The 25945-nt window shown below is 36.8% G+C and overlaps 4 protein-coding genes and 2 long non-coding RNA genes across 7 annotated transcripts; 2 read left to right on the forward strand and 4 right to left on the reverse strand.

Annotated features, from left to right (window-relative positions):
• Nucleotides 1-4444: 4444 nt before the first annotated feature.
• LOC144632242 (uncharacterized) lies at nucleotides 4445-8781 on the reverse strand. Its single transcript, XM_078490835.1, has 7 exons — nucleotides 8774-8781; nucleotides 8098-8120; nucleotides 7327-7575; nucleotides 6106-6258; nucleotides 5508-5735; nucleotides 4770-4919; nucleotides 4445-4500 (listed from the first exon to the last, which is right to left on the reverse strand). Exons 1-7 carry the CDS (start codon nucleotides 8779-8781, stop codon nucleotides 4445-4447), a joined length of 867 nt encoding a protein of 288 aa, XP_078346961.1.
• Nucleotides 8782-9115: 334 nt separating this feature from the next.
• On the reverse strand, nucleotides 9116-12674 carry LOC144633003 (uncharacterized). Its single transcript, XM_078491776.1, has 7 exons — nucleotides 12629-12674; nucleotides 12167-12221; nucleotides 11270-11518; nucleotides 10873-11025; nucleotides 10407-10634; nucleotides 9756-9905; nucleotides 9116-9484 (listed from the first exon to the last, which is right to left on the reverse strand). Exons 2-7 carry the CDS (start codon nucleotides 12219-12221, stop codon nucleotides 9438-9440), a joined length of 882 nt encoding a protein of 293 aa, XP_078347902.1. The 5' UTR covers nucleotides 12629-12674; the 3' UTR covers nucleotides 9116-9437.
• Nucleotides 12675-14716: 2042 nt separating this feature from the next.
• Nucleotides 14717-16608, reverse strand: LOC144631380 (uncharacterized). The gene is made up of 2 exons (XM_078489803.1): nucleotides 16270-16608; nucleotides 14717-16043 (listed from the first exon to the last, which is right to left on the reverse strand). Exon 2 carries the CDS (start codon nucleotides 16005-16007, stop codon nucleotides 15552-15554), a length of 456 nt encoding a protein of 151 aa, XP_078345929.1. The 5' UTR covers nucleotides 16008-16043; nucleotides 16270-16608; the 3' UTR covers nucleotides 14717-15551.
• A 1559-nt stretch (nucleotides 16609-18167) lies between these two features.
• On the forward strand, nucleotides 18168-23182 carry LOC144631378 (uncharacterized). The gene is made up of 4 exons (XM_078489801.1): nucleotides 18168-19447; nucleotides 19822-20341; nucleotides 21051-22038; nucleotides 22757-23182. Exons 1-3 carry the CDS (start codon nucleotides 18327-18329, stop codon nucleotides 21396-21398), a joined length of 1989 nt encoding a protein of 662 aa, XP_078345927.1. The 5' UTR covers nucleotides 18168-18326; the 3' UTR covers nucleotides 21399-22038; nucleotides 22757-23182.
• A 498-nt stretch (nucleotides 23183-23680) lies between these two features.
• LOC144632935 (uncharacterized) lies at nucleotides 23681-25939 on the reverse strand. 2 transcript variants are annotated; one of them, XR_013566969.1, is made up of 3 exons: nucleotides 25683-25939; nucleotides 25458-25579; nucleotides 23681-25397 (listed from the first exon to the last, which is right to left on the reverse strand). It is a non-coding gene; the product is annotated as an uncharacterized LOC144632935 (long non-coding RNA). The 2 variants fall into 2 exon arrangements; XR_013566968.1 differs by having other exon boundaries at nucleotides 25458-25640.
• LOC144632937 (uncharacterized) lies at nucleotides 25227-25755 on the forward strand. The gene is made up of 3 exons (XR_013566970.1): nucleotides 25227-25363; nucleotides 25486-25645; nucleotides 25711-25755. It is a non-coding gene; the product is annotated as an uncharacterized LOC144632937 (long non-coding RNA).
• Nucleotides 25940-25945: the final 6 nt, after the last annotated feature.

Consider the following 25945-nt stretch of genomic DNA (forward strand, 5'->3'; position numbering starts at 1 on the left):
ATGTTGCACATGTCTGTTTTGAGAAACCAAAGACGGTCATGTTATGGTAAAGAAGCAGCATGTGACTAACAGTGTATGTATGCTGTGACATTACATAAAAACTGACTTTATGAAATAACAAACTCGTTCGTACTTGAATATAGCCTGTTGCATGCTAACTCAAGGAAAAGGCCGGGGTACTGGAAAGTAAGGGTACAGACTTTTGCACTACACTATGGGTCCATCCAAAATAACCTCATACTTCAACATCGCAATTAGATCTATATAAACGGTCACCCACTACCCTGTACGGGGCTAGGCTGTTCAGTGTGTACTAGCAAGCTATTATGTGTTACCAAAAGGCATGAAGTAAAAGTGAATGCCTGCTGTACTTACCAACAATCCGGTATACCATTGTTTTCCATTGTTTCCCGGCACAGTACCTTGTATTACCGCACGGTTCAAAATGACGTCCTACACACTCGTCTGGCTTAGCTAAGTGCCCTGACGGCCAACCTTTGTCATTTAACAGTGCCATTTCATCGGCCCAGCACTCACCTAAAACACGTCATTCAAACTTTGTTAGAGCAAGGTATAGTGTAACTCACTGTACATGGCTTTTATTGTTATGTCATCTGTATAAATTATAGCGCGTTTCATGCGTGCGTAACTTGAAGGTTTTCCTTTTTTCGGAGTGATGCATGGATACATATATTAAGGTTACTATTGTTGGCGGCTGCTAACTTTAGCAATTTTTCCTGAACAATATTAAGCGACTATTTAATTTAGCGATTTTCCGACAATTCTAAAAAATAGTGATGCCGTGTAAACCAGTTTTTAATGAACATATAGCTAAATAAATGTTTAGTTAAATAACAAACTTACTTGAAATTAAACGAACATTTGCATTGCCAAAAAGAACAAATTTACCTGCTTTCAGTTTTTAAAGAATTTTTCAAGTCAACTATGTTCAATTTTGTGTTTCTTTGGGGTCGGGAGCGGGGAGGGGGGAGGACTTAAATTTAAAGAGTATTAAATTTGACCGAGACAAATTTTAGCGAATACTAAATTTAGCGATTTTTTCCCAACTCAAACAATAGTAACCTTAAGGTAAACACCTTTTAAATCCCGTTTCCAGGGCGAACTGCAAGATACGGATCCTAATTTTTTTTTTCATTCCGATCTTTTTCCAAGGCGCTAAGCACACGAATCATAAATCGACGGGAAAAATACTCGATCACAAAATCAGTAATAAATAGTCATGAATATTTATTTACGTTCAATATTACCAAGGATAACGCGGGCAAACGATGACAACTCCATAAGGTTGTTTGCATCCAAGTATACCAGTTTTCTTGTATAAAAATAATAAAAAAGTTGCAGGTAAAACGAAAAAGCTTTGGGTCGGTCTTGGTTTGCAATCCTAGAGCTTTTAAGGCTGAAGCGCACCAATCAGTGTGACGGTAGATACAACGCACTTTTTTACATAAGGCAATTGCCCTTTGGAATTCCTTGCCGCGTGTGGTTACTGTAGTTAAAGGCCTCCATACATTCAAGAAGAAACTGAGAGAGTTTCTCTTTAAAAAAAGCCCTGATTGTGAGACTTAAAAAAGTTTTACGTTTTTTAAATGTGTACTTACCGTAGTATTCGATGCCAAATACGTCATATCCAAGAAGTTTAGCTTTTTTTGCACAGCGACAAATGAATTGAGGCAAGTAGTCATGCCAGTTGGCCCAGTCTGTTGATCGACCTCCATAGTTACCAGCCGAGGGATCTCGCTCGTTCAAAATATAATGACGAAGTAAGCGGGGATTTTTTTGATCATTATAACATCCCACTGGTACAAAAGAGGTCCCACAATGGCACATGTCGAAATCGGCTAGAAAATGAATACTCAAAATAAATACTATAAAATATACTGTAGCCTCATTTCCATTTTCATACAAATTATTACGATAATTTTTAGTTGTCCTCTTTATTTTGAGTGGGTGAGTAAAGGGGCTAGGATAAAAGACTTTTATGGTGGGAGAGGGGTGGAACGCATGGAGGAGGGTCGGTGTGATCTTACTGGTCGCGTCCTCAGTCTCATTTTCCAACCTATTCTGCTAAAACTAATTTACCCATTACTTTATTGGGATTAAACTTCAAAGTTTCAACTCAAAACGTGCCGTTTCAGTGCTGCTATTTTAATAACCTTAATCTTATGGTTACGTTGCTAGTCCATTACGGGTGACATTCATGAGAAACTTATCAGAACACTTTAAAAATCGCCTTGTATTAATGGGTATTATTTATTCTACGGATCACTATCATAGGTACTGTGAAAGTAAATTGAATTATCTTCTCGGGGAACAGAACGTAAGGGTCTTGCAAAGCTTGAAACACCGTCAGTGGATCCTTGCCTTGAACATTTCAATTAAGCCCTCCCTGGCAGTTAGTAGCCCATGTACAGTACCCTGTGGCTTACCTTTTGCCAAAGTTAAAGAAGCCACCAGTAGAAAAATTCCAACGACGTTTGTCATGACGATAACCAGAGTAGAGTCAGCAATTGGAATAACTTAGCTAGAAAGTTAAAACCAAACACTAAATATCAGCTTAAAGATTTGGATCCGAAACCTTCGCCACTGTTTCCATGACATCAATTCTTTGTTTCTTCAATATATGTTTCCCATCCGTTCGGCGGAAGAAACTGTTTTTTATAACTCAGGTTTATTGTCACGTTAATTTTAGCTTCCAACCAAAGAAATAAAGAAATTTAAAATTAGAATATACCATTGCAATTTTATTAGGAGACACAAAACTTACCTGCAGAGCAAGAGCTTAAAGATCTTTTAAGATGAAATGAAAAAAAAGTATGAAAACGTTACTTTCGTTACTTAACAGCAAAGGTTTGGTTCCTTCTGCGAGTTTTGTTAGTGTGTATATCTGTTTTCTTTTTCTCATTGTAAACAAGATTATTACTTCATTTCTTGTTATGTATTGTTTGCTTTCATTTCCAACAGTTAGGCCGATAACATTAATTGTTCGTTACATTATGTTTCTACACAGAATTTCTCAAGCTCGTTTGCCGTAGAGCGTATTAAAAAAACAAATTTAGTTTATTGAATAAAATAATCAAGAAAGTTTAATTTATCAGAATAGCAAATGTGCCTTGACTGTAGTGAGAAAAAAACATTGAATTGTTAATAAGTAAAGATTTGTCAGGTTACTTTTCTTTTCCCAACTATTCCCACAAGAAAGAATTAGTCAGCAACACACACGCATTTTATAATTCTGAAAACCTGGAAACGTAACAGGTTATGTTTTGAATAATAACATTGTATCTATTACAGACTTGACGAACACGTTAAGTATTTCCTACCAAACCTTTTCTGAGCAAGTGGCAGGAAAACATGCATTTTATTTTGACAAGAGCTGTTTTGTTTCCTTTTTAAATCAGATAAACCGATCTTCTTGATGTCTTAAGGAAAGTGATAGTTACCTAAGCATATTGCAGGGTTGACTTTAACGTTGTCCAATCACAGTGAGCAATCTATTTTTCTAGTTTTCAATTTTACGATATTAATTCATTGCTACTCAACTGATAAAGACAACAAATTAAATTTAATCAACCAGTTTAATTAATTTGACTGTGTCCAGTTCGCTCAACATCGTGAATTCTATTCTCAATACATCAGCGTATCACAGTGATTTGTAATTAACTGCGACATTCCCACGGGAACTGGCTTATATATCAGTTACAACAAAAGTTATTTTAAGAGGAAAACAAGATACCACCGCAATATCTTCTCCGAAATATTTTTCACGTCATCTTTCATATGTTTTCAGTTGTATTTTTTTATTTTCAGTAGCTTGATGTAGTTTTTCTGCCGCTGATAATGATGCAAAAGGAATTTCACTTTCAGCGTTATGTGGAGAGCTTTTGTAATTTGTTTTTAGGTCTGGGCAAGAGTGTTAATTTACAAGCTAGGCCATCCCAATAACATTGGCACGAAACAGCCTTTGAAAAACTTAGTATCGATGTTAATTAAAGAGAAGGACATCACATCATACAATTGCTGTTAATAAAACAAGATCGTGTGCTTTTAAATTAAAGTACGTTCCTCTTTGTCTAGTAAATATGGCATTTTTTTTATCTCGAATAAAATGGGTCGGTCGGGCGATGGGAAACGAAACATTTTATTGGGATGGCCCTAAAGAAGCTCTTTGCTGTTTCCCTATAAGGAAAACAACACTAAGTGAAACGACTTATATTCTGTGCTTATACTTGTTTTACGATATTGTTTTTTTTATGTTTGTATATGTCTGTTACACGGTGGACAGCAATGAATACAACATATTGTGCATCAAGTCATTCTATTTTTAATATTTCTCTGAACATTCTTTTCGACAAAACTAAATAAAGTTGTCCTGCATTCGAAATCCTTTGGTTATGATTGCAAGTGATGTTCCTTCGTGACTTGTTTACTCGATAACATTGGCATAGTCTGACATCGAACTTCCCTCTTCGATATGTTCTCCTACAAAAAAGCCAACGTTAGTATAAATGAAGGCAAATTCACGTTTTAATAATTGTTTGCGTTTTTTCATGGTCTCCATCTTGGGGCCAGAAAGCTAATTTTATCGTAAGACCGCCGAAAGTTGTTGGAGGTTCTTGAGCCGAGTGAGACTGAGTTAGGGTGAGGATAAGAGCCCCAGCGAACAAAACACAAGCAACTGATCCAACAAAGTTATCATTTTATAATCCACCGGTAAAATGCCGGCCTTTGATTCCGGTCTAACTACTTACTGATAGCATAAACAGCGTTAGTGAAGTTCTTTCCCGCACAGAACCTAGTTGAGCAGGCGCAGTCCTTATAGCACTGGTCAGCACATTCACCAGGCTGCGCATGTCCTTCCAAAAAGAAGGCTGAATCATCAGGACCACTCCAGCATTCACCTGAGGAAAATAAACAAACACCATTACCTTTCATTATACAATTCATCGACATTTTTAAAGAACGCATTTTCGCTGCAGTTTATATAGTTCACAGTTATTTCAACCTGTTACACTGTTACCAATATTGGCTCAAAAAACCTTTTTGAAAATTTTATTACAACACGGAAAAGTATACTTCCACGAATACTTACACTGCTAACAATACTTTAACCTCGTTGCCAGGGTCTCTCCCTTGACAATACTTATATTAACTGACTTCACAAAAACGTACACAGAACATAATGGTATAGATACCGTGCTCTCAGATGGAGAAACGTAGTAAATTGAAACTAAAGTCACTACCGAGGAAATGCTAATGAAGGAGATGTGAGCACAAGCGTTTTATACAAAAATAGATAAAACTTATCTGACACAACTTACAAGAGCACAGAAAAAGAGTAAATTAGAAAACAAATCAGCATTGAATAACAAGCCAACAAAACGTAGCTAAAGAAAACCTATCTAGCAAGAGATTTACACGAGACGTTTGATTCCATTTAGTCATTGAATGATCAGCTTTAAACTGTCAGTTTGTAAAAATGGTCTCACCCCAATACTGAATACCAAATAGTCTCCAACCCTTTTTGAGTGCTTTCTTTGCACAGCGGCAAACGAAATCTGGCAGATGCTCGTACCAGTTTTTCCAGTCAATCAGTTGACCACTGAAACTCGGAAGTTGGTGATCTCTGTCATTCAAAATGTATGACGGCAAAAGGCGCGGCTCATCATTTTTATCGTTAAAACAGCCAATCCGCTCAAACTTGACACTGCAGAAATCTAAATCAATAAAAATGCAAACACATACATCAATTGTTGGGAGCACGTATACGGACACGGATGAGTAACATTTGCCGTCGACTCACCTTCAGTGATTCGTATTATTCCCTTTCACCTATAATTCATCAATTCGTTCATTCCTTCTTTCTTTCGTTCCATCCATCCATCCTCCCTCTCTCCCTCCCTTCCTTCCTTTCTTGATTTTTTCTCTTTTCCTCTCTTCCCTCCTTTCCCTTCCCTCCCTTCCCTTCCCTTCCCTTTCCTTTCCTTCCCTTCCCTTCCCTTCTCTTCTTGTCTCTTCTCTTCCCTTCCCTTTTCTTCTCTTCTCTTCCCTCAATCTACACAAAAGCTCCATGTGTTTTTGGCTTACCAACAATCTTGTACACCATGTTACGGTTCGCCTTTCCTGCACAGAACTTTCTCTCGTTGCAGTCGTTCATGTCAGTACCAATGCAATCCTTACATTTCGCTGGACCATGCTGGTCATAATGGTGCAAAGAGCTAATCCCAGCGTGGCATTCACCTGAAAGAGGAGACAATGAATCGGCTTGGCGGTATATATTGAAATAATTAAAATAACTTTTGCTTTACAAGAAACCAAGTACAGAGGCAATAAGCTCAACCAATTGGAAGTAACTTGAAAGCGGCAACATCTAATTGCATTTAGGTCTTGTCCGTATCTCATGATCAGAGATTTTTTCATTTCATTTTATTTATTCAATTCTTATATACAACTATTAAGCACAAGCAAACAAATAGAAGGAAAGAAATGAAAAAGAGCCAAATATAGATAGCTAATTTGATGCCCTTGATTTAATTACAAAAGAGATTAGGATAAAAAAATAAACTAAACATAGGCGAGGAAGAAATATGAATTAGCTAGTACTGAGCAATATAAACTTTGTAAAGTGCTTTTTTTAAGCGTTTTCTAGTGGGCATGTTACGTATAGATAGAGGAAGGTCATTCCAAAAGTAGCATCCAATAACAGTGGAGCAAAATGTTCTTATATTTATTCTGGAGAAACCGGGATTTAAGTGTTGTATGATTACGTACACGTCCCTCTCAAGTAAGCATTAACCCCTTTTTCAATAACTTAAAGATGATTTCCAGTCCGTACTGCGCAGACTCGGGGTTTGTTTACGTTTTTGTTTTGAATTCGTTAAAACGTTACACTTCGGTGACAGCATACATGACGTTTTTTTAGTCCGCCATTACAGTTCGTTTCGTTCAAGAAGTTCCGATGAGCTAAAACGTCGGTTTGAAATAGCGTCAAGGTTCTTCTACTCGTTATTATTTGTTCTGCAAGGATATCTGGCGTTAATAATGAAGAAAAAGGTAAGTTTGTCGCGGAATTTTTAGTTTTGCTTGTAAACATTCCCCTTTTGCGGGCTCACATAAACATTGCAGCCGAGATTGCGCAGTACGGACTGGAATTCATCTTTAATAGCATTTTCAATTTCAGACTTTTTCGTATCATAACATACCTATTGAAAGATTAAATAAATAAATTGCAAACGCACAATTCAGGAAAACTTTATAAATTATACAAAGTACTATTTACAAGGGAGTAATGACCTCATAAACATTTACCAAAGTATTGCACTCCGAATAAGTCATATCCACGTTCTTTTGCTTGCTTGGCACAGCGGCAGATAAACCCTGGGAGATAATTTTTCCAATCATTCCAGTTGATCTTTTGCCCGCCATAATTAGCGATGGATTTGTCGCGTTCGTTGTAGATATAATACGGAAGTGCTCTCTGATGGCGCTCATCTTTAAAACAGCCCAGCGGCTTGAATGAGACTTCGCAGTTGGCCGGATCCTCACAGAGATTAGACGCTATAATTTAATGCAGAAGAAGAAATTAATGAAGAAGAGTGATGTTGCTTTTAATTGCTGCATTACTGATACATAAGATCTAGGGTCTAGCAAAGCTTGAAACAATCTAGGACCCTTGCCTTCAAAATTTGAAATAAGCCCACCCTGGCAGTTAGTAGCCCATGTACAGTACCCTGTGGCTTACCTTTTGCCAAAGTTAAAGAAGCCACCAGTAGAAAAATTCCAACGACGTTTGTCATGACGATAACCAGAGTAGAATCAGCAATTGGAATAACTTAGCTAGAAAATTAAAACCAAACACTAAATATCAGCTTAAAGATTTGGATCCGAAACCTTAGCCACTGTTTCCATGACATCAATTCTTTGTTTCTTCAATATATGTTTCCCATCCGTTCGGCGGAAGAAACTGTTTTTTATAACTCAGGTTTATTGTCACGTTAATTTTAGCTTCCAACCAAAGAAATAAAGAAATTTAAAATTAGAATATACCATTGCAATTTTATTAGGAGACACAAAACTTACCTGCAGAGCAAGAGCTTAAAGATCTTTTAAGATGAAATGAAAAAAAAGTATGAAAACGTTACTTTCGTTACTTAACAGCAAAGGTTTGGTTCCTTCTGCGAGTTTTGTTAGTGTGTATATCTGTTTTCTTTTTCTCATTGTAAACAAGATTATTACTTCATTTCTTGTTATGTATTGTTTGCTTTCATTTCCAACAGTTAGGCCGATAACATTAATTGTTCGTTACATTATGTTTCTACACAGAATTTCTCAAGCTCGTTTGCCGTAGAGCGTATTAAAAAAACAAATTTAGTTTATTGAATAAAATAATCAAGAAAGTTTAATTTATCAGAATAGCAAATGTGCCTTGACTGTAGTGAGAAAAAAACATTGAATTGTTAATAAGTAAAGATTTGTCAGGTTACTTTTCTTTTCCCAACTATTCCCACAAGAAAGAATTAGTCAGCAACACACACGCATTTTATAATTCTGAAAACCTGGAAACGTAACAGGTTATGTTTTGAATAATAACATTGTATCTATTACAGACTTGACGAACACGTTAAGTATTTCCTACCAAACCTTTTCTGAGCAAGTGGCAGGAAAACATGCATTTTATTTTGACAAGAGCTGTTTTGTTTCCTTTTTAAATCAGATAAACCGATCTTCTTGATGTCTCAAGGAAAGTGATAGTTACCTAAGCATATTGCAGGATTGACTTAAACGTTGTCCAATCACAGTGAGCAATTATTAATCAACCAGTTTAAATAATTTGACTTGTCCAGTTCGCACAACATCGTGAATTCCATTCAATACATCAACGTATCACAGTGATTTGCAACTGCGACATTCCCACGGGAACTGGCTTATGTATCTGTTACCACCAAAATAGTAAGATTTATGTTACATTTTCCACGTCTCGTTTCATATATTTCAGTTGTATTTTATTCATTTTCAGTACTGAGCTTGATGTAGTTAATTTTTCTGCCGCTCAGTGATAATTATGCAAAAGGAATTTCACATTCAGCGTGATATTGAGATCTTTTATTATTCGTTTTTAGGTCAGGGCAAGAGTGTTAATTTACAAGCTAAAGAAGCTCTTCGCTGTTTTCCTATAAGGAAAAGAACACTAACTGAAACGACTTATATTCTGTGCTTATACTTATTTTTTTACGATATTGTTTTTTTTTATGTTTGTATGTCTGTTGCACGGTGGACAGCAATGAATACAACATATTGTGCATCAAGTCATTCTATTTTTAATATTTCTCCGAAGATTCTTTTCTACAAAACTAAATAAAGTTGTCCTGCATTCGAAATCCTTTGGTTATGGTTGCAAGGGATGTTCCTTCTTGACTTGTTTACTCGACATAGTCTGACATCGCACTTCCCTCTTCGATATGTTCTCCTACGAAAAAAACAACAACACCCAACGTTTAGTATGAATGATCGAAGGCAAATTCACGTTTTAATAATTGTTTGCGTTTTTTTACGGTCTTAATCTTGGAGCCAGAAAGCTGCTTTTATCGAAAGACCGCCGAAAGATGTTTAAGGTTCACGAGCCGAGTAAGATTGAGTTAGGGCGAGGCCGTAGCGAACAAAACATAAGCAATTCAATAAAGTTATCCTTTTAATCCACCGGTAAAATGCCGGCCTTTGATTCCGGTCTAACTACTTACTGATAGCATAAACAGCGTTAGTGAAGTTCTTTCCCACACAGAACCTCGTTGAGCAGGCGCAGTCCTTATAGCACTGGTCAGCACATTCACCAGGCTGCGCATGTCCTTCCAAAAAGAAGGCTGAATCATCAGGACCACTCCAGCATTCACCTGAGGAAAATAAACAAACACCATTACCTTTCATTATACAATTCATCGACATTTTTAAAGAACACATTTTCGCTGCAGGTTATATAGTTCACAGTTATTTTAACCTGTTACACTGTTACCAATTTTGGCTCAGAAAAACACAGAAACGTATACCCCCACGAATACTTACACGTCTAACAACACTTATATTCTGACATCACAAAAACTTACACAGAATATAATTGTATAGATACCGTGCTCTCAGATAGAGAAAGGAAGTAAATTTAAACTGAGGTCACTACCGAGGGAGAGCCGAGAGAGAGCATAAAAAAATCATAAAACTTATCTGACACAACTTACAAGAGCAAAGAAAAAGAGTGTCTGTTAAAAAAAAATCAGCATTGAGTAACAATCCAACAAAAAGTAGCTAAAGAAAAACTATATGGCGAGAGCTTTACACGGGACGTTTGATTCCATTTAGTTATTGAATGCTCAGCTTTGAACTGTAGAAAAAGGTCTCACCCCAAAACTGAATACCAAATAGCCTCCAACCCTTTTCGAGCGCTTTCTTCGCACAGCGGCAAACAAAATCTGGCAGATGCTCGTACCAGTTTTCCCAGTCAATCAGTTGACCACTGAAACTCGGAAGTTGGTCATCTCTGTCATTCAAAATGTATGACGGCAAAAGGCGCGGCTCGTCTTTTTTATCGTTAAAACAGCCAATCCGCTCAAACTTGACGCTGCAGAAATCTAAATCAATAAAAATGCAAACACATACATCAATTGTTGGGAGCATGTATACGGACACGGATGAGTAACCTTTGCCATCGACTTCACCTTCTTCTCTCTTCCCTCCCTTCCCTTCCCTTCCCTTTCCTTCTTATCTCTTCCCTTCCCTTCCCTTCCCTTTCCTTCTTATCTCTTCCCTTCCCTTCCCTTCCCTTCTCTTCCCTAATGTACACAAAAGCTCCATGTGTTTTAGGCTTACCAACAATCTTGTACACCATGTTACGGTTCGCCTTTCCTGCACAGAACTTTCTCTCGTTGCAGTCGTTCATGTCAGTACCAATGCAATCCTTACATTTCGCTGGACCATGCTGGTCATAATGGTGCAAAGAGCTAATCCCAGCGTGGCATTCACCTGAAAGAGGAGACAGTGATATCGGACGGCTTGGCCGTATATTTTGAAGTAAATAAAATAACTTTCGCTAAACAAGAAACCAAGTACAAAGGCAATATACTCAACCAATTGGAAGTAGCTTGAAAGCGGCAACATAATCGCATTTAATAAGTTGATAGCAGATTCAATTTCAGACTTTTTCTTTATATTATAATCTAGCTAAAGTATTATTCTCATGGGAGTAATTGGACTAATGAATATTTACCAAAGTATTGCACTCCGAATAAGTCATATCCACGTTCTTTTGCTTGCTTGGCACAGCGGCAGATAAACCCTGGGAGATAGTTTTTCCAATCATTCCAGTTGATCTTTTGCCCGCCATAATTAGCGATGGATTTGTCGCGTTCGTTGTAGATATAATACGGAAGTGCTCTCTGATGGCGCTCATCTTTGAAGCAGCCCAGCGGTTTGAATGAGACTTCGCAGTTAGCCGGATCCTCGCACAGATTAGTAGCTATAATGTTATGCAGAAGAAGAAATAAATGAAGAAGAGTGGCGTTTCATTTACATGTAATTGCATTACTGATACATAATAACTAAGTATTCGTTTGATATCGCATTTAGTTTAATATTACGAATACTGTCTTGGTTTAGTATATTAACACCGAATTTGAAATTATAACGGAATTTTATTGCATTATATTATATCTTTAGTTAACTGGCTAAAGTTTTTTCTAACAAAAAAGTGCCACTGTATGCTATATTCTAGATATCATTTAATAATAAATTAATTGTTGAACGCCATTTTCGGAAGTTGTACCGCAGGCTTTGCTTCGTTTGTGGTCAAGGGGAGATAATTTATAACTCATTGTTTCACGAGTAAGTAATATTTTATGTTTTACACAGTGAAAATTGGATAAAACTTTTTATGTCACTTTATGAAAGTTTCCTTATTTTTAAACTGTGAGGGAAAACAGATGTTAATCACTCTAGGGAAGACGCAAAGTATTGAAGTGCAAGAGCAATCGGTGAAAGTCAGTTATCCGACATTGTGTAAATTAAAACAGCTTGAAATAAAGGGCTGCATTTTTTCGTATTGTTACCATTAGGAAGTTTTTTTTACAAACTTGATAGTTAGGTTTGAACCATTTAATATTCTTACCAGCGTAACTTGCGCTAAAGCTGCAGATGAGTATTATCACCCAAAGGTTTACCATCTTTGAGATAAAGACAATAAGACAAAAATTATATTTAAGCTTAAAGATTACAATCACCAAAAATGGACGAGACGAGACCCTCCAAAAGAACCGTTATTTTCTTCCTACACCGTCTGCTGCAGGAGATTTTTCAAGACGTACAGACACATACTTAGATGATATCCATTACAAGATGCAGTACGAACCCAAAGAAGTGTTCTTTAACTGACGATATTATAATAATATATTTTTATGACTAGCGATTGCCAGGATTACGTCCAAAGAAAGAGAACATATCACTTTTATGCCATTAGGTATTTAGACCAAGGAAAATAAAAGAAGCAACTTGAAATCAATTTTGTACTTTTATTTCGTTACTTCCATTGTTAAGTGAGCATGTATCATGAGTATATGAAAACGTTACATACCTTTCTTCCTCAAGTGATACAGTGATACACGGTCAGCCAGATATGTAGAAAATAAATGATATACTGTACCCTGCCCGACTTCATTTTATACAGTTGGCAAAAGCGGCGTGCTTTAGCTTGCTCCACAAGTTATTTGATATTACAGGAGATAAAAGAGGGATCTGTTCTAAATACGTACTGGAAGTTAACTAACTGGCAAAAAAGACTACCAAAAGAGAAAATTATCTTTGCTCGGATGATTAAAATATTTTATTATCGATAGAAGTGTATTAAAAAAGAAATTTTTATAAGGCGGCTTCTTCAAGAGATGATAGTGTAATCCACTGGCAGACTACAATGAACTGAAGAAAATGTTTAATCTGCAAGAGTTATATTGACTTAATGTTTTCTTGGAAAACAAAGTCAACAAGAAGTTATGATCATTAAGCCTACCGCCGAAATCGGACTTCCTATCTTCAGTAAGAAGTATGCTTTTTTTATTGTGATTATTACTTTTTTAATTATATATATTTCTAGGTGCGTTGGAAATTTTATTAAGACGCCACTATTATTAAAAAAAATCTTTGCTCTATAAAATCTCTCATGAAATTTCTGCCTAGAAATCTCTGCTCTATATTCCAGTCATTTTTACATAAACATTAGAAGTTAGACACTATTCTCGCAATACAAAGACATGTTATTTACTTTTTTTAATTATACAAGGATGCCAGCTATTTTTTAATTCTAAATAATTTTATCGGTGTGTATTTTTTAATGATCATGTGAAATAAAGTTACTTTTTTAAATATTATTATTATTATTATTATTATTAATTATTATTAACTAATTACATATTATAAATGATTTTAAGATTTGAATTCTCGCTTATACAAAGAGATTGTACTTTTGTTATATAGCTTTTTTTAATTCTTAATCCTTTTTATCGGTGCTTGTATTTTTAATGATTGCGTGAAATAAAGTTATTATTTTATTAAAAAAAATTATTATTAATATTATTATTATTATTATTATTATTATTATTATTATGTAACCATTAGTTTCCTTTGCATTTTAAATCGCTCATTCCAATTTTAAACGCTTCTCAGCTTTTATTCATTTTCTATTTAACATATTTTGCTTTTAATTTTAACAACTGTATTATAGAGCCTTTTGTTGTAAATAGTTTTGCGCTATAGTTAACTTTTAGAACCTTTTTATCCACGTTACCTTTTGTTAACATATTATGTGAAATAAAGTTGTTGTATTCATTTAAAAAAAGTTGTTATTATTATTATTATTATTATTATTATTATTATCATTAAACTGTTTAATAAAGAGAATGGAAAATTATTTTTCATGTGCAATAATAAGCAGCAAAGGCAGTGATGTAAATATTTCGGCTCCTCCCCATCAAAACGTTTTCTTCTGTAGTGCCCATGTTCGACTTTGCGACTGAATTTAAAGAAAAAAGTCAAGTTATGTCAAAATATTTTACTAAAACTACATTCCCTCTAATCAATTTGATTTACTTTTGTTCAAGAAATAATCTCTAGACCTGACGAATCTTCTTGTTTGCGGATCTAATGTCGCCCTTTATATGACTGTCAGTACCCAGTCGCCCACCATCCTCGCGCGGTCACGCCACGCCACCCCAGCTATCGCGAGACAGTCAATTATTTTGCTGTGGATCAGAGGGATGTACAAACAGTTCTTAAGGTTTCTGAGTTGAAAAGCTTAACATGCTGCTTTAATCGCCGTAATATAAGTGAAATGTGGCGTTGTTCAAAGTGTCCAAATAATATATTTCTCCATACATAATGAAGTCAAGATTTTTATGAACAATTTAAAACCGATAATCAGTCAAATTTAACCCTGAATCAATATTTTTATTTGAAGTTTGCATAATATACGCGAGTCAAGCATGCCTGCTAGACCCTATTGCTACAATCGTGTTTTTGCTGGGTGTGATCGACCATCTCAAAGAAAGTAAGTCGAATTTCTCATTCTTGGATATTTTTCTTCTTGAATTGTACTTTCTAAAACACTGCTTAGCTCAGCTTGACCAACAAACAAGTCTTGATAAGACAATGAAAAGTCTTTACACATTGATGTCTTTGTCATGCAAAATGATTTAATCACAAAGGATTATAACCTTAAAGAAGTGAGATTACAGGGTTAATCGCAGAATTAGAGATAAAACATAATAAATTAAAGCATTCTGCAAACTTTTTTCTTTTAACACAAACCGTGAGATCAAATATCTTTGTAACTATTTAGTTTATAAATAACAATGTATACCCATAAATACTCATTGGTGCGAGCCCTTGGTAATAGGGTTTCAGGATCATCGAGACTGTCGCTAAGACTTCGTAGCAAAAACAAACAATTTTCTTTTGTCGCATACTTTTGAGACATTATTAATTGTATGGCACGTCTGGACCTGATTAGCCGCCCGGATTTTTTAACACATAGGGAAAGCAAAGCAAATTATTATCATACGAACATTAATTAAGTCAAGTTTACAAATATCACATAGCAGATGTTCAGCCAGTTCATTTCAACATTTAAATATCCAGAGAAATATTGATTAGTTGGCCTGTCGATCATCAATGCTGTCAATTGAATCAACTCTAAGCTAGCACCTCCCTTAATGCCTTACTCGCTCAGATCGCGGAACACACACTTTCAGTTCAATAGGTTGTCAGTGTTTATGAATAAATTCTATAGCTGTTTAATATAATCAGTAACTTTGCACACAAAGCACAGTTTGCCGGCACGCGTTTCAATAATAATTGTTTAAGAGATGGCTGGTACAGTTTAACTCTCCACATCAGACTCTCTTCGTATTACTATACTCTATTCGACAATGAAACCTCCAATTCCATTAATTACATTGATTGCAGTGTTTTCATCCTTGGATATTTCATGCAGAACAATTAGTTTATCACCTCCAGTAGGATATCTTTCGTCCCTTATTTTGGGAACGTTCTAGTCTTTTGAGATAGTCCTGCTTCTGTTTATTGTAGTAAAACTCTCCAGCGCCTTCTTTGATAAGTATAGCAGCACACTCTGTCTTGCCAGCTCGAATGGCTGTATGCATGGGTGGCCAACCAGATTGATCCAAAACGTTTATATCTGCGCCATTTTTAATTAGTTCTTTCAACAGTTTTGAGTTGCCATCCAAAACAACTTGATGAAGTTGTGGAAGTTGTGTTTCATGTTTTTCTTCGTCGCTCTTGCTGTTGCCTTCAGAGTGAACACTTGTGTTCGCTTCTTGATCGCTGTCCTCTTTCCCTTCTTCGTGTTCAACAATGTCCGTGAGCGCTCGTTTGCGAAACATTGTCATCTTCTCTTCTGGCAAACTCAATTTACGACTTCGCTGCATGTTGATCGAGTTCATATATTAATATGTCCCGCTGTGTAAACTTCACTTGATCTTGAGTAAACAAATACAGCACTAATCACAATCAGCTAAACGAGCTGCGATTAAATCCGTACAGATTGCGTATGAAGTTCCGCTGTTGTGTTATAAAATAGTTCCTTTAAAAGGACCCATTAAAGAACGAAAATCGTTGAACACAACAGCAAGAGCTTGGCTGGTTCTTTAAAAAACTAATAACACACTGGTCACCGATCATTCTACATGTAAAAATCAGCAATACCTGGGTACGATAACTAATTAGCCTGTCCAATGAATTGTAAGTGCTAATGACTTGACGAACACTTTTGTTATTGAGCCCGGCTCTCGTTGGACAGTACAGATTAGTGTACAAGTGTTACATGAGATGTATTCAAAACAACCTTCCAAGACGATGTTTTCGCGGCAGAGAAACACCCCAAAATAGTACGACTTTACATCTGCGCTTTCCCAGGGATGAAAGAAAGGCCAACCTTAACAAAGCAAATGGGATTAAATCTGCTATGCAGTGTAGGTTGATTATTCATTCTGTCACACACAACGGTTTAAAACGTCTCAAACGTTCCAGCATAAAATTACTATTTTTTTGGCTTCTATTATTTATGTAAGCAACCGTATCGAAATAAAAGAAAAAAAATGATTAAAAATTGTGATTTGGGTAATCTATTTATAATTTTTATACTCTGCATGGAATGCGAAAAGCCGCTTGATCTGTAATGGATTTATAATGACAGCCAAGTGAATAGTTTTACTCCGATCTGTCATTGTGTTGACATAATAAGTCGTAAATTCGGTAAGTTGTTTACCTGTCGTAATCTTTAAAACGTGTATGCCAAAAATGCAGTCGAACAAAGGCAGAAGCATTCAAACAATTTATGGCAATTTTATTAAAAGATGCTTTGCTAAATGTAAAATCCACCACACGTTTCCTTAGAGTGTAAAACGCTTAAACGGACTGGTGAAAACCGTCGAATAGCTGGATTTTTTCTTTAGCAACAGTAATGTCGCAAGGTTATCTTGCACAGAAGGCTTGCCTAAGGGTATAGTGGAAAAAGTTATTGCTATTCAGATATTACTTGATGAATGTGAACACGATATGTATTTGCATAATTACTTTGAGGCATTTACCGTGTGACTTACCCCCATGATTGCTTTTTGAATCGAAAATGCATGGATGATAACACGCGTGTTTTTTTTTTCTGTTTTTAATTGTTAATTTAACTAAATTCTATTCTTTTTGTGCAGTGAAAAACATTGTCTCATGGGGCATACTCAAAAGATCTATTGAAATTTACAGACCACTTCAGCTCATTGTTGAAGTGCCCGTAATGTTATATATGTAAACATGGGCGGTATACAGCTATTTCAATTAAAGGCACACTGTCACTAGTTTCACTTCAAAACCGCAAGAGCCTAATATTGGTCCAATTTTCTTAAAAATCACCAAGCAAGTGCAGTGAAGCGATAAACAAGTCATATTATTGTGATGCTCAACTGACTTGAAAGAGTCAGGCAGAGTTTTTCAAGTTTTGCCCTTGTGGACTGGGAAAAAAAAAAACACCTAAAAACTATTATGGCTCCCTTTTTCCTTCAACAACAATCAAACTTGTACATTTCCTATAGGCCAATATGCAAAATTCCAGTGATACCCAGACCACCATTCGGTCTTGTTTTTAAGCATTGCTCTGACAACGTTTATTGAAATAGCTGTGTAATGTTAACCTTAGTGAATGTATTACACGCAAACTTGCGCGAACGCGCGAACGCGAATGAACATTGTTTCGTGTGATGTCTTGCAGCCATGGGCGTTTACCATTTGTATGGAAAAACAGGTTGCTCCAATAGGAAAACAAATGGAATGTTTTATTCCAACGGAATAATTATTGTTATCTTATTATTATTTGTTCGCATTACAGATCCTCAGTATTATTATAGGAAATCACGGAAACCTCCTGAATTTCTCTTTGCACCCTCCTAATTACCATCGGATATATACTCGCCTCGCTTCTTCGACCCATGGAGCGAACCGATTTTCTTCTTCCTGTAGTTTGATTTCCAATTTAAAAAGCTACTTTGGAACGTTTGTACAATAATATTATTATTATAATGTGAACATCAACCAATTAAACAAAGGCCAACTCTGACCAAGTAATAATCTTGTTAGCGAAAATTCCTCTCTCGCCACAGAATGTCACGGAAATTCTTCCTCTGTCACGTTAGAGTTTTTCTTTGTCGCGTCGCCATAAACAGATTATAACGAGTCTTTGTAATGGGAAGAAATTATTTCCCAACTGACCGACTATGAATCGCGTAAAGCTAGTAAAGGCATTTCTCATTGGTGTTCTTGCACTTGGACTTTGGGTTATATTAATCGTCGTTTATCTGTTTAGCCGTCAGGAAATCATCCCTAATGTGACGTCTTTTCAAAATCAACCCACATCTGGAATTGGGACAGTTGTTGAGCTGTTAGCAAGCCAGACAGATCATTTATACGACGAAGCCTTCGAGCTCGACGATACTTTCAAGGGTTTGAACAAACATACTTGGGAAAGGTACTGTCAGAGTAGCTTCGAACAACTATGTAATTATCCAATTTTTCCCAAAGCGCCAGATAAAAGAAATTATGTTCAAAGTGCTAACATCGTCTCCATGGCTGACAAACTTGAGGGCGCCGTGCGACTGCTGGGTTATGTTCGACCGAACACAACAGGAGAATTTCAATTCTTAGTGACATCGAATGGCTTTGCCGAACTTTGGCTCAGTCCGAATACCAACTGGAAGGATGCTAGGAAAATTGCTTATATCAAGTCGCTACAGAAAATGTCCTTTGAAGCAATTAAATCCCAGATTTCTGATACCGTGACATTATTAGGAAGACACAAGTACTATTTTGAGGTGATTTATGTTCAAAGCGATCATTCATTTAGCCGGGGCGAACAGTTAATTCAAGTCGCTTGGAAAAGACCAGATAAAAGTAGATTTGAACTTATTGATAGAGAGTTTTTCTCACTATACACAAAGGACAATAAAAAAGATAAATTGAAAATCTACGACGAAGAATTGCCAGACGTCCTGGCTTGTAAACATTCAAGGAGAAGATTTGCAAACAAATACATGGGGCCAGAGACGCTACCTTACATGGAAAACGCGGCAGTAGACAAGACGTTACCGCTCTGTGATTACAGACCAAGTTATGTTCTCGATCCTGCGAATTTGCCGCGTGACTTTAAACAGTATCACGGTGTGAAGCACGTTCAAAAAACGTATACGTACCCATTCCAAAGCGTAAGTGGAGTGATAAGGAGTACAAAAGTTGCGCGGTCAGTCAAGAAAACATTTCTAGCTGAATACCCCTTAAATGAAAAAGAAGCACTGTCCGTTATTCGCAAATACATCAACGCCGTGAAAAGGGCATATCCTGGGTAAGTGAATCCGAAACTTTTTTTTAACATTAAGCGTTCGTAGAGGATGGCCGCCATAGAAAAAAAAAAACACCGGAGACATACTAGAATTGTAGGAAGAGGTGTTAATATATAGTTTGTGTCTTTTTCCAGCTTTTCATGTTGCTAGTGATTCTAAATTGGTTATCAGAACTCGAGAGATCTCGGACAAATAGTATTGCGTGAATTAGGTCAAATGTTCATTTCATCCCTCGTTCTCGGTTATTGAACCACGATCTTTGATGGTGCTATGAGAACACAATGTCAATCAATCAATCAATTGAAGCTCATCCCGTTACTACGGGAACCAGTGAGCAATGTTGTATATATATATTGAGGTCATCGTTTCTTTGCAGGAAATACGAACTTCAGTCCATTAACCGTGTCGAAAAGAAAGAAGATCCTCCTAAAGGCAGCAGATATCTACTTGAACTTGTAGTCAAAGATCTTACCAATGGCACGAGCTATATTTTGGCAGGATATGTATTTCAACCGCGAGGTAAAGACAAGCCTCTGTGTTACCCGAAGGGCCTGCAATGGAACAGGACAGCGGATGTTTATCTTATTCTCACTTCCAAGAACCTGGGTCGATGGGTTCATCATTTCATTAAAAACGTAGAAGAGATCGTTCAAGAAACGAAAGATGAGCATTTACATGTGGTTATTTTTGACTTTGATAGTCCTGATATTGATTTAGAACAGGCTTTCAAAAGAAGCACTCTGAAGAACTACCATTTTATCACACAGCCTGGGAACTATTCTCGCACAGTTTCTTTCAGTAGGGCAGTGGAATCAATAAAGGACCCGGAAGCCATTATTGTCACCATAGACATGCATCTGGATCTTGGAAGCCAGCTAATTAACGACATTCGTAAGGTAAGTAGTGAGGATGAGGGGGAGGTGGAGGGGAAGTGGATGGGAGAGGGGGTGGGGAACAATATCCGGGACAGAAAGGCTACTAAAGGAAGCAGCAAGCTTAGAATGATTTTTTGTATCAGAATTATCGTGTACGTCATAGAGAACCCTATAATTACTGTTTGCTTCTTGTTGAACAATTTACACTGGTAACATAAATAATTGTTTTAACCCAGGCATATGAATAGTTTATCTACTGTCATTCGGGTAAGGGTAAATAAATTAGCTGTTGTTGGTGACTAACGTTTTGACAATTTGCCGGTTATCAAGTAAATAGTTTTAACTCAGTCGATGATCTTTGAAACCAACCCAGGAACTAATCGGCTAGCTTCGCCGTGATGTCATTTGCTGTTAGTTTCATGTAAAGTTTGCGGCAACACTGTTCACTAATTATATTAAAGGTATTTCTGTCTATTGCCAAGTAGTTTGGAGTTCCTTAAACTAGACGTTGAGTGGAGTAATTTTTTATCATCAAGTATTCTACGGTGACAAACGTTGGGTGGCCATACGGAGAATTTAAAACCTAACTTCCACGGGTGCAAATTTCCTCTCGGTCAAAGTGTGTATAGGTCACCGCAACAGCTTGGGTCCACTTCCCACTCCGTTTTCAGGGCTATGGACATCATCATTAGACTTTCACAGTTTTGATATTTTTTATTTCTATTTTTAGCATTGCATTAAAGGAAAAACACTCTACGCTCCTCAAATAATTTATCTAAACTGTGACGGGAGCAGTGCTATCCCCAGCGGCCACTGGTACCACTACAGTTATGGAACAGTAGCAGTGTACAAAGAAGATTGGGAGAAATTCGGAGGATTTTCAAAGAATTTCGTCAATAAGGTCACCTGGGGAGGCGAGGACTGGGATATAATTGACGGCGCAGTCAAGGGAGGTCTGGAAATAGAACGAAAACGTTCCCCAGCGGTCTACCATTATTATCACACTAAAGCGGGAATGTGGCAGAAAGCAAAGAAGGCCACTAAAGCGGGAGTATCACAAGAAGCAAAGAAATCGTAGATGGAACTCCTTATCCTTAATATTATAACTTCAGCTTGTTAGATGATTAAAGTGCAGTGGACATACCATTAGGGACAGCGCGTCTCCTGCACACTTGGATAAATTGTTGTCGAAAGAAAAAGAAAGAAAAATAGATGACCTAAAGTATGAAGATAAGTGGAGTCAAATCTTGGGAGAACTATTCAGCCTAAACTGGAGCGCTATTTAGGCTAACTTTTTCCCAACAAGAGCGCTGTACTACTCGTTCCCATTGCCTTCTGAGCATGAGAGACGCGCAGTACCAGTCACTAATGGCTTTGTACAGTGGAACCCTTTACTCCACTAAGATCTGATCGTATTAATGGGTTGATCCGTCGAACTAAATAAGGTTATTATCGGTCTTAAATACGGAAATAGCTGACTGAAATTGCCTTTGAGTCAAACTGAAAGTGGCTGAAGTAACAAAGTGGCAGGCGTAAGGCGGGATCTTAATGTACTTATTCCTATTACCTTCGTTGAGATATAAAAGGCTTGTGAGATGAGTTAAAAGTGCGCTCTAGCTATAGATTCGTGTCCTTTAGCGTGTACAGCTCGCAGCGTCATTCTATTGGGTCTTCTCAACCTACTTACCTTTTTAACTTACTTAATGCTTTCTAAGTCGGTTGTACTTACTTTTTTTTAAAAATAATGCAACTTTATTTACACGCAGCACTAATTACATAGGTACTACAGATGAAAAAGATAAATACATATTTACAACGGGCTATTTACAAGAGACGTAATTTTTACATGAACACTTTCAAAAGGAAAAAAAATAATTGTTAATTATAAGGATAACTAATTATGACTACTTCTAAAATATAATTCTTACTTACAATACAACGCTAGAGTACAGTACATTACGCTAATTACATTAATACAACGAGACACATTTTAAATAATTACTTACTAACTTGAAATACATAGCTTATTTGTACAACGGTTCCTATATTATTTTACATCTTTGATTACTGACACTTCGTCCCTAATAGCTTACAATACAAAACACTATTCACACTACGTTACTTACTTACTTACTCACACCCCCTACACGAATGAACAACAACAACAACACCAACAACAAAGAGAAGACAGCACCGATGAGTGATTTTTTAAAATCTCCAAAAATAAAATGGGCGAGTTTATTTGCACGTAAGGCGATGTACTTTTCGAGATCTATTTTTTCTCGCACGTAGACGACAAAATCCGCAAATTGATATTTTTTGTCATTTTTAGCGCAGATGAACAGGAAAAACTTGCCAACGAGTATAAGGTGGTTGATGGTTTGAAGCGAAGATGAGCCTTTTAAGACGCCATATAATATTTCGTTTTCTGTCAAGGTTGTATTACTTGCGTGTAAAATTTATCGTTCAAACAAGAGATTATATATTCAATAGTTAGCACCGTCCCCTGCAGTCTCGTCCACGCAGTTTTTATGCAAAGGTTAAAAAAGTTTTAGACAAGAGTCGACTAGAAACGAGTCGGGTGCCGTCCCACTGCTGTGTTTGTTATTGATTGATTTGTCATGCGTAGGTTGTCTTTGTAGCATTGTCATTGTCACAGGGATCGCAGACCTCTTGAGTGATTGCCTTATACTTATGTTCGTCGTGTGATCAAGATTTTATCAGTTGATTAATGATTATTAACTATTTATTATAACGTCTGCATTTAATAGGTTAAGTACCATAAAGGGTTTTTCGATATATAAAACAATTCACTTTGTGAAATTTTTTTAATAAATGGGTTTAAATAAAAAGATGAGAAAACGGTTCTTTTTAGTCCCGAATCTTTGTTCGTCGCGTGGCGTTAAAAAAGTGTTTCCCATGTCATTTAGCGAGCGGTCAAAGCAATTATACTACTGCGTTGTAACGTAAAGATGCTGAACCGAAGAATCCTCACACCATCTTAAGACGTAGACTGTCCACAGCCTCTCGATTTTTCAACGCAAAAAAGCAAACGAAGCGGTCATCGATCGAAAAAAACACGAAAAAATAGAGGGCTGTGGACAGTCTACTTAAGACGCCGAGACAGAAGCATTCTCCTTGCTGTTTGACGATAGCTTAAATTGCCACCTAACACCTACCAAAAAAATTTCTATGAAATTCAGACATCAACCAGACAAATCGTCATCTTTTCTTCGTCGTCAATTTTCGATTCGCCCCAGTCTCTCCGAAAAATCTGAGCCACTTTTGAACTGGATTGGCGGTTAAAAAAACTGATTCCCCCCTTTCCCCCCCCCCCCCCCCTGTGGAAATCATTATTATTTTCGCCAGCCGACTTATGTTTTCGTAAGTTTGACCGTCTCTGGAGAATTAAAGAAGAGTTTTGGCAGACACGCCTTCGAGATGACATTCTTTTTATATCATTTGTGTTGGTACCATCGTACATGACATTAAACAGTATCGCATAAGCTGGCGCTTCCCATTTCTTGGTATGACTAACAGATTGGCTTTCAAATGAAATGAACGATGCTTTTAGAGAAATATTTGATAATGTGTTGTTTTTTGCTTTAGAGACAACTGAAATCAGAACATGGTTTATCGATTGAACTCGGTGTAGCGCATTGTATCGATCACCTCTGTAGGGAATTAAATAAAAATAATTGGACATGTAGGGATAAACGAAACAGAGACCGTCCCATGTCCGCCTGAAGAGGACAATAGAGGCACATTTCCACATGGGAAGTTGAGGACTCACCATTTCTACCGACCCTTTAGAAGGTTCACGGCTTGCAAAGAACCGAGCAGAAATGGAGCGACCTATGTGTCTTAGAATTATTATTGATGATGATGATAATGACGACAATGACGACAATGATGATGATGATGATGATAATTATGTTGGTTAATACAACTTCATCCTTCAAACGAGCACGATTCATCACTATACCTATAGCGCGTCAAACATTCGCGCCAAGTATGAATAAAACAAAGGGAAGAAGGAAGATATACCTTAGACTGCATTTATTAGTAGGTACTAAAATCATACACACAAAAATGCATTGTTGGAGTTTTAAACGGAAGGTTATTTTATATTATGACGACTTCATTTTTTATGAATACGTATTTTTTAAATCTTGGTACGTTTATCTATCTGTAGCCAAACTAGGACATTTAATCAATTTTTTATTAAATAAAAACGGAGATGGCCTGATTTTTCAAATATGGCAACCCTGAGCTTTAGGCGATGGCGAAGAGCTTGTCTTGTTACGAAAAATTTACATGCAATATAGGAAGTGTTGGCAGTGATTTTTTTGTATTTATGGAATAAGTTTATTATTTGTCGTGAGGGTGCAACAGGCCTTTGGTAACAACTCGGAGTATATATGGTTAAATCCATCACTTGTGCCAGTCACCACATTCCTGCTTTAGTGTGATAATAATGGTACACCCATGGGGAACGTTTCCGCTCTATTTCTAGGCCACTCCGTACCGCGTTATCAATTATATCCCAGTCCTCGCCTCCCCACGTGACTTTGTTTTCGAAGCCGTCTGAAAATCCTCCGAATTTCTCCCAGTCTCCTTTGTACATAGCTACTGTTCCATAGCTATAGTGGTACCAGAGTCCTCTGGGAAGGGCACTGCTCCCACCGCAATTTAGAAACACAATTTGAGGAGCATATACTGTCTTTCCTTTACAACAGTGCTGGGAAGAAAGAAAGGAAAAATGAAAAAAAAAGCATGCCACTGAAATATCTAGTTTAGCAAATAGTCGATGAAATAAATTAGAATCACTATAGAAAAAAAAACACGAGAAAAGATTCAGAAATCTTAAATAGTGTAGTCCAAGCCTTTAAGAAAAGAAGTCAGAAATCAACGCAAGTTAGTATATATCCTGCTTTGAATTAGTGACTTGCGCTAAATATTTGATCGAACTAAAATTCTCACAGAAGTGCACGTGGATGCAAGATTATCTAACACAGGTCCAGGTCTTGTTGTTGATATTAAGTATTGTCGAGTAGAATGGTAACTCTCTCCTTACCTTGCGTTTGTCTTGTTGTTGTTATAAGTATTGTCGATAGAATGGTAACTCTCTCCTTACCTTGCGTATGTCTTGTTGTTGATATTAGTATTGTCGAGTAGAATGGTAACTCTCTCCTTACCTTGCGTATGTCTTGTTATTGATATAAGTATTGTCGAGTAGAATGGTAACTCTCTCCTTACCTTGCGTATGTCTTGTTGTTGATATAAGTATTGTCGAGTAGAATGGTAACTCTCTCGTTACCTTGCGTATGTCTTGTTGTTTATTTATTTTAATTTCTCTTACCTTGCGTATGTCTTGTTGTTGATATTAGTATTGTCGAGTAGAATGGTAACTCTCTCCTTACCTTGCGTATGTCTTGTTGTTGATATTAGTATTGTCGAGTAGAATGGTAACTCTCTCCTTACCTTGCGTATGTCTTGTTGTTGATATTAGTATTGTCGAGTAGAATGGTAACTCTCTCCTTACCTTGCGTATGTCTTGTTGTTGATATTAGTATTGTCGAGTAGAATGGTAACTCTCTCCTTACCTTGCGTATGTCTTGTTGT

The sequence above is a fragment of the Oculina patagonica genome, chromosome 12 (assembly GCF_052425735.1).
Source record: "Oculina patagonica isolate OP01 chromosome 12, crgOcupat, whole genome shotgun sequence".
Lineage (NCBI taxonomy): Eukaryota > Metazoa > Cnidaria > Anthozoa > Scleractinia > Oculinidae > Oculina > Oculina patagonica.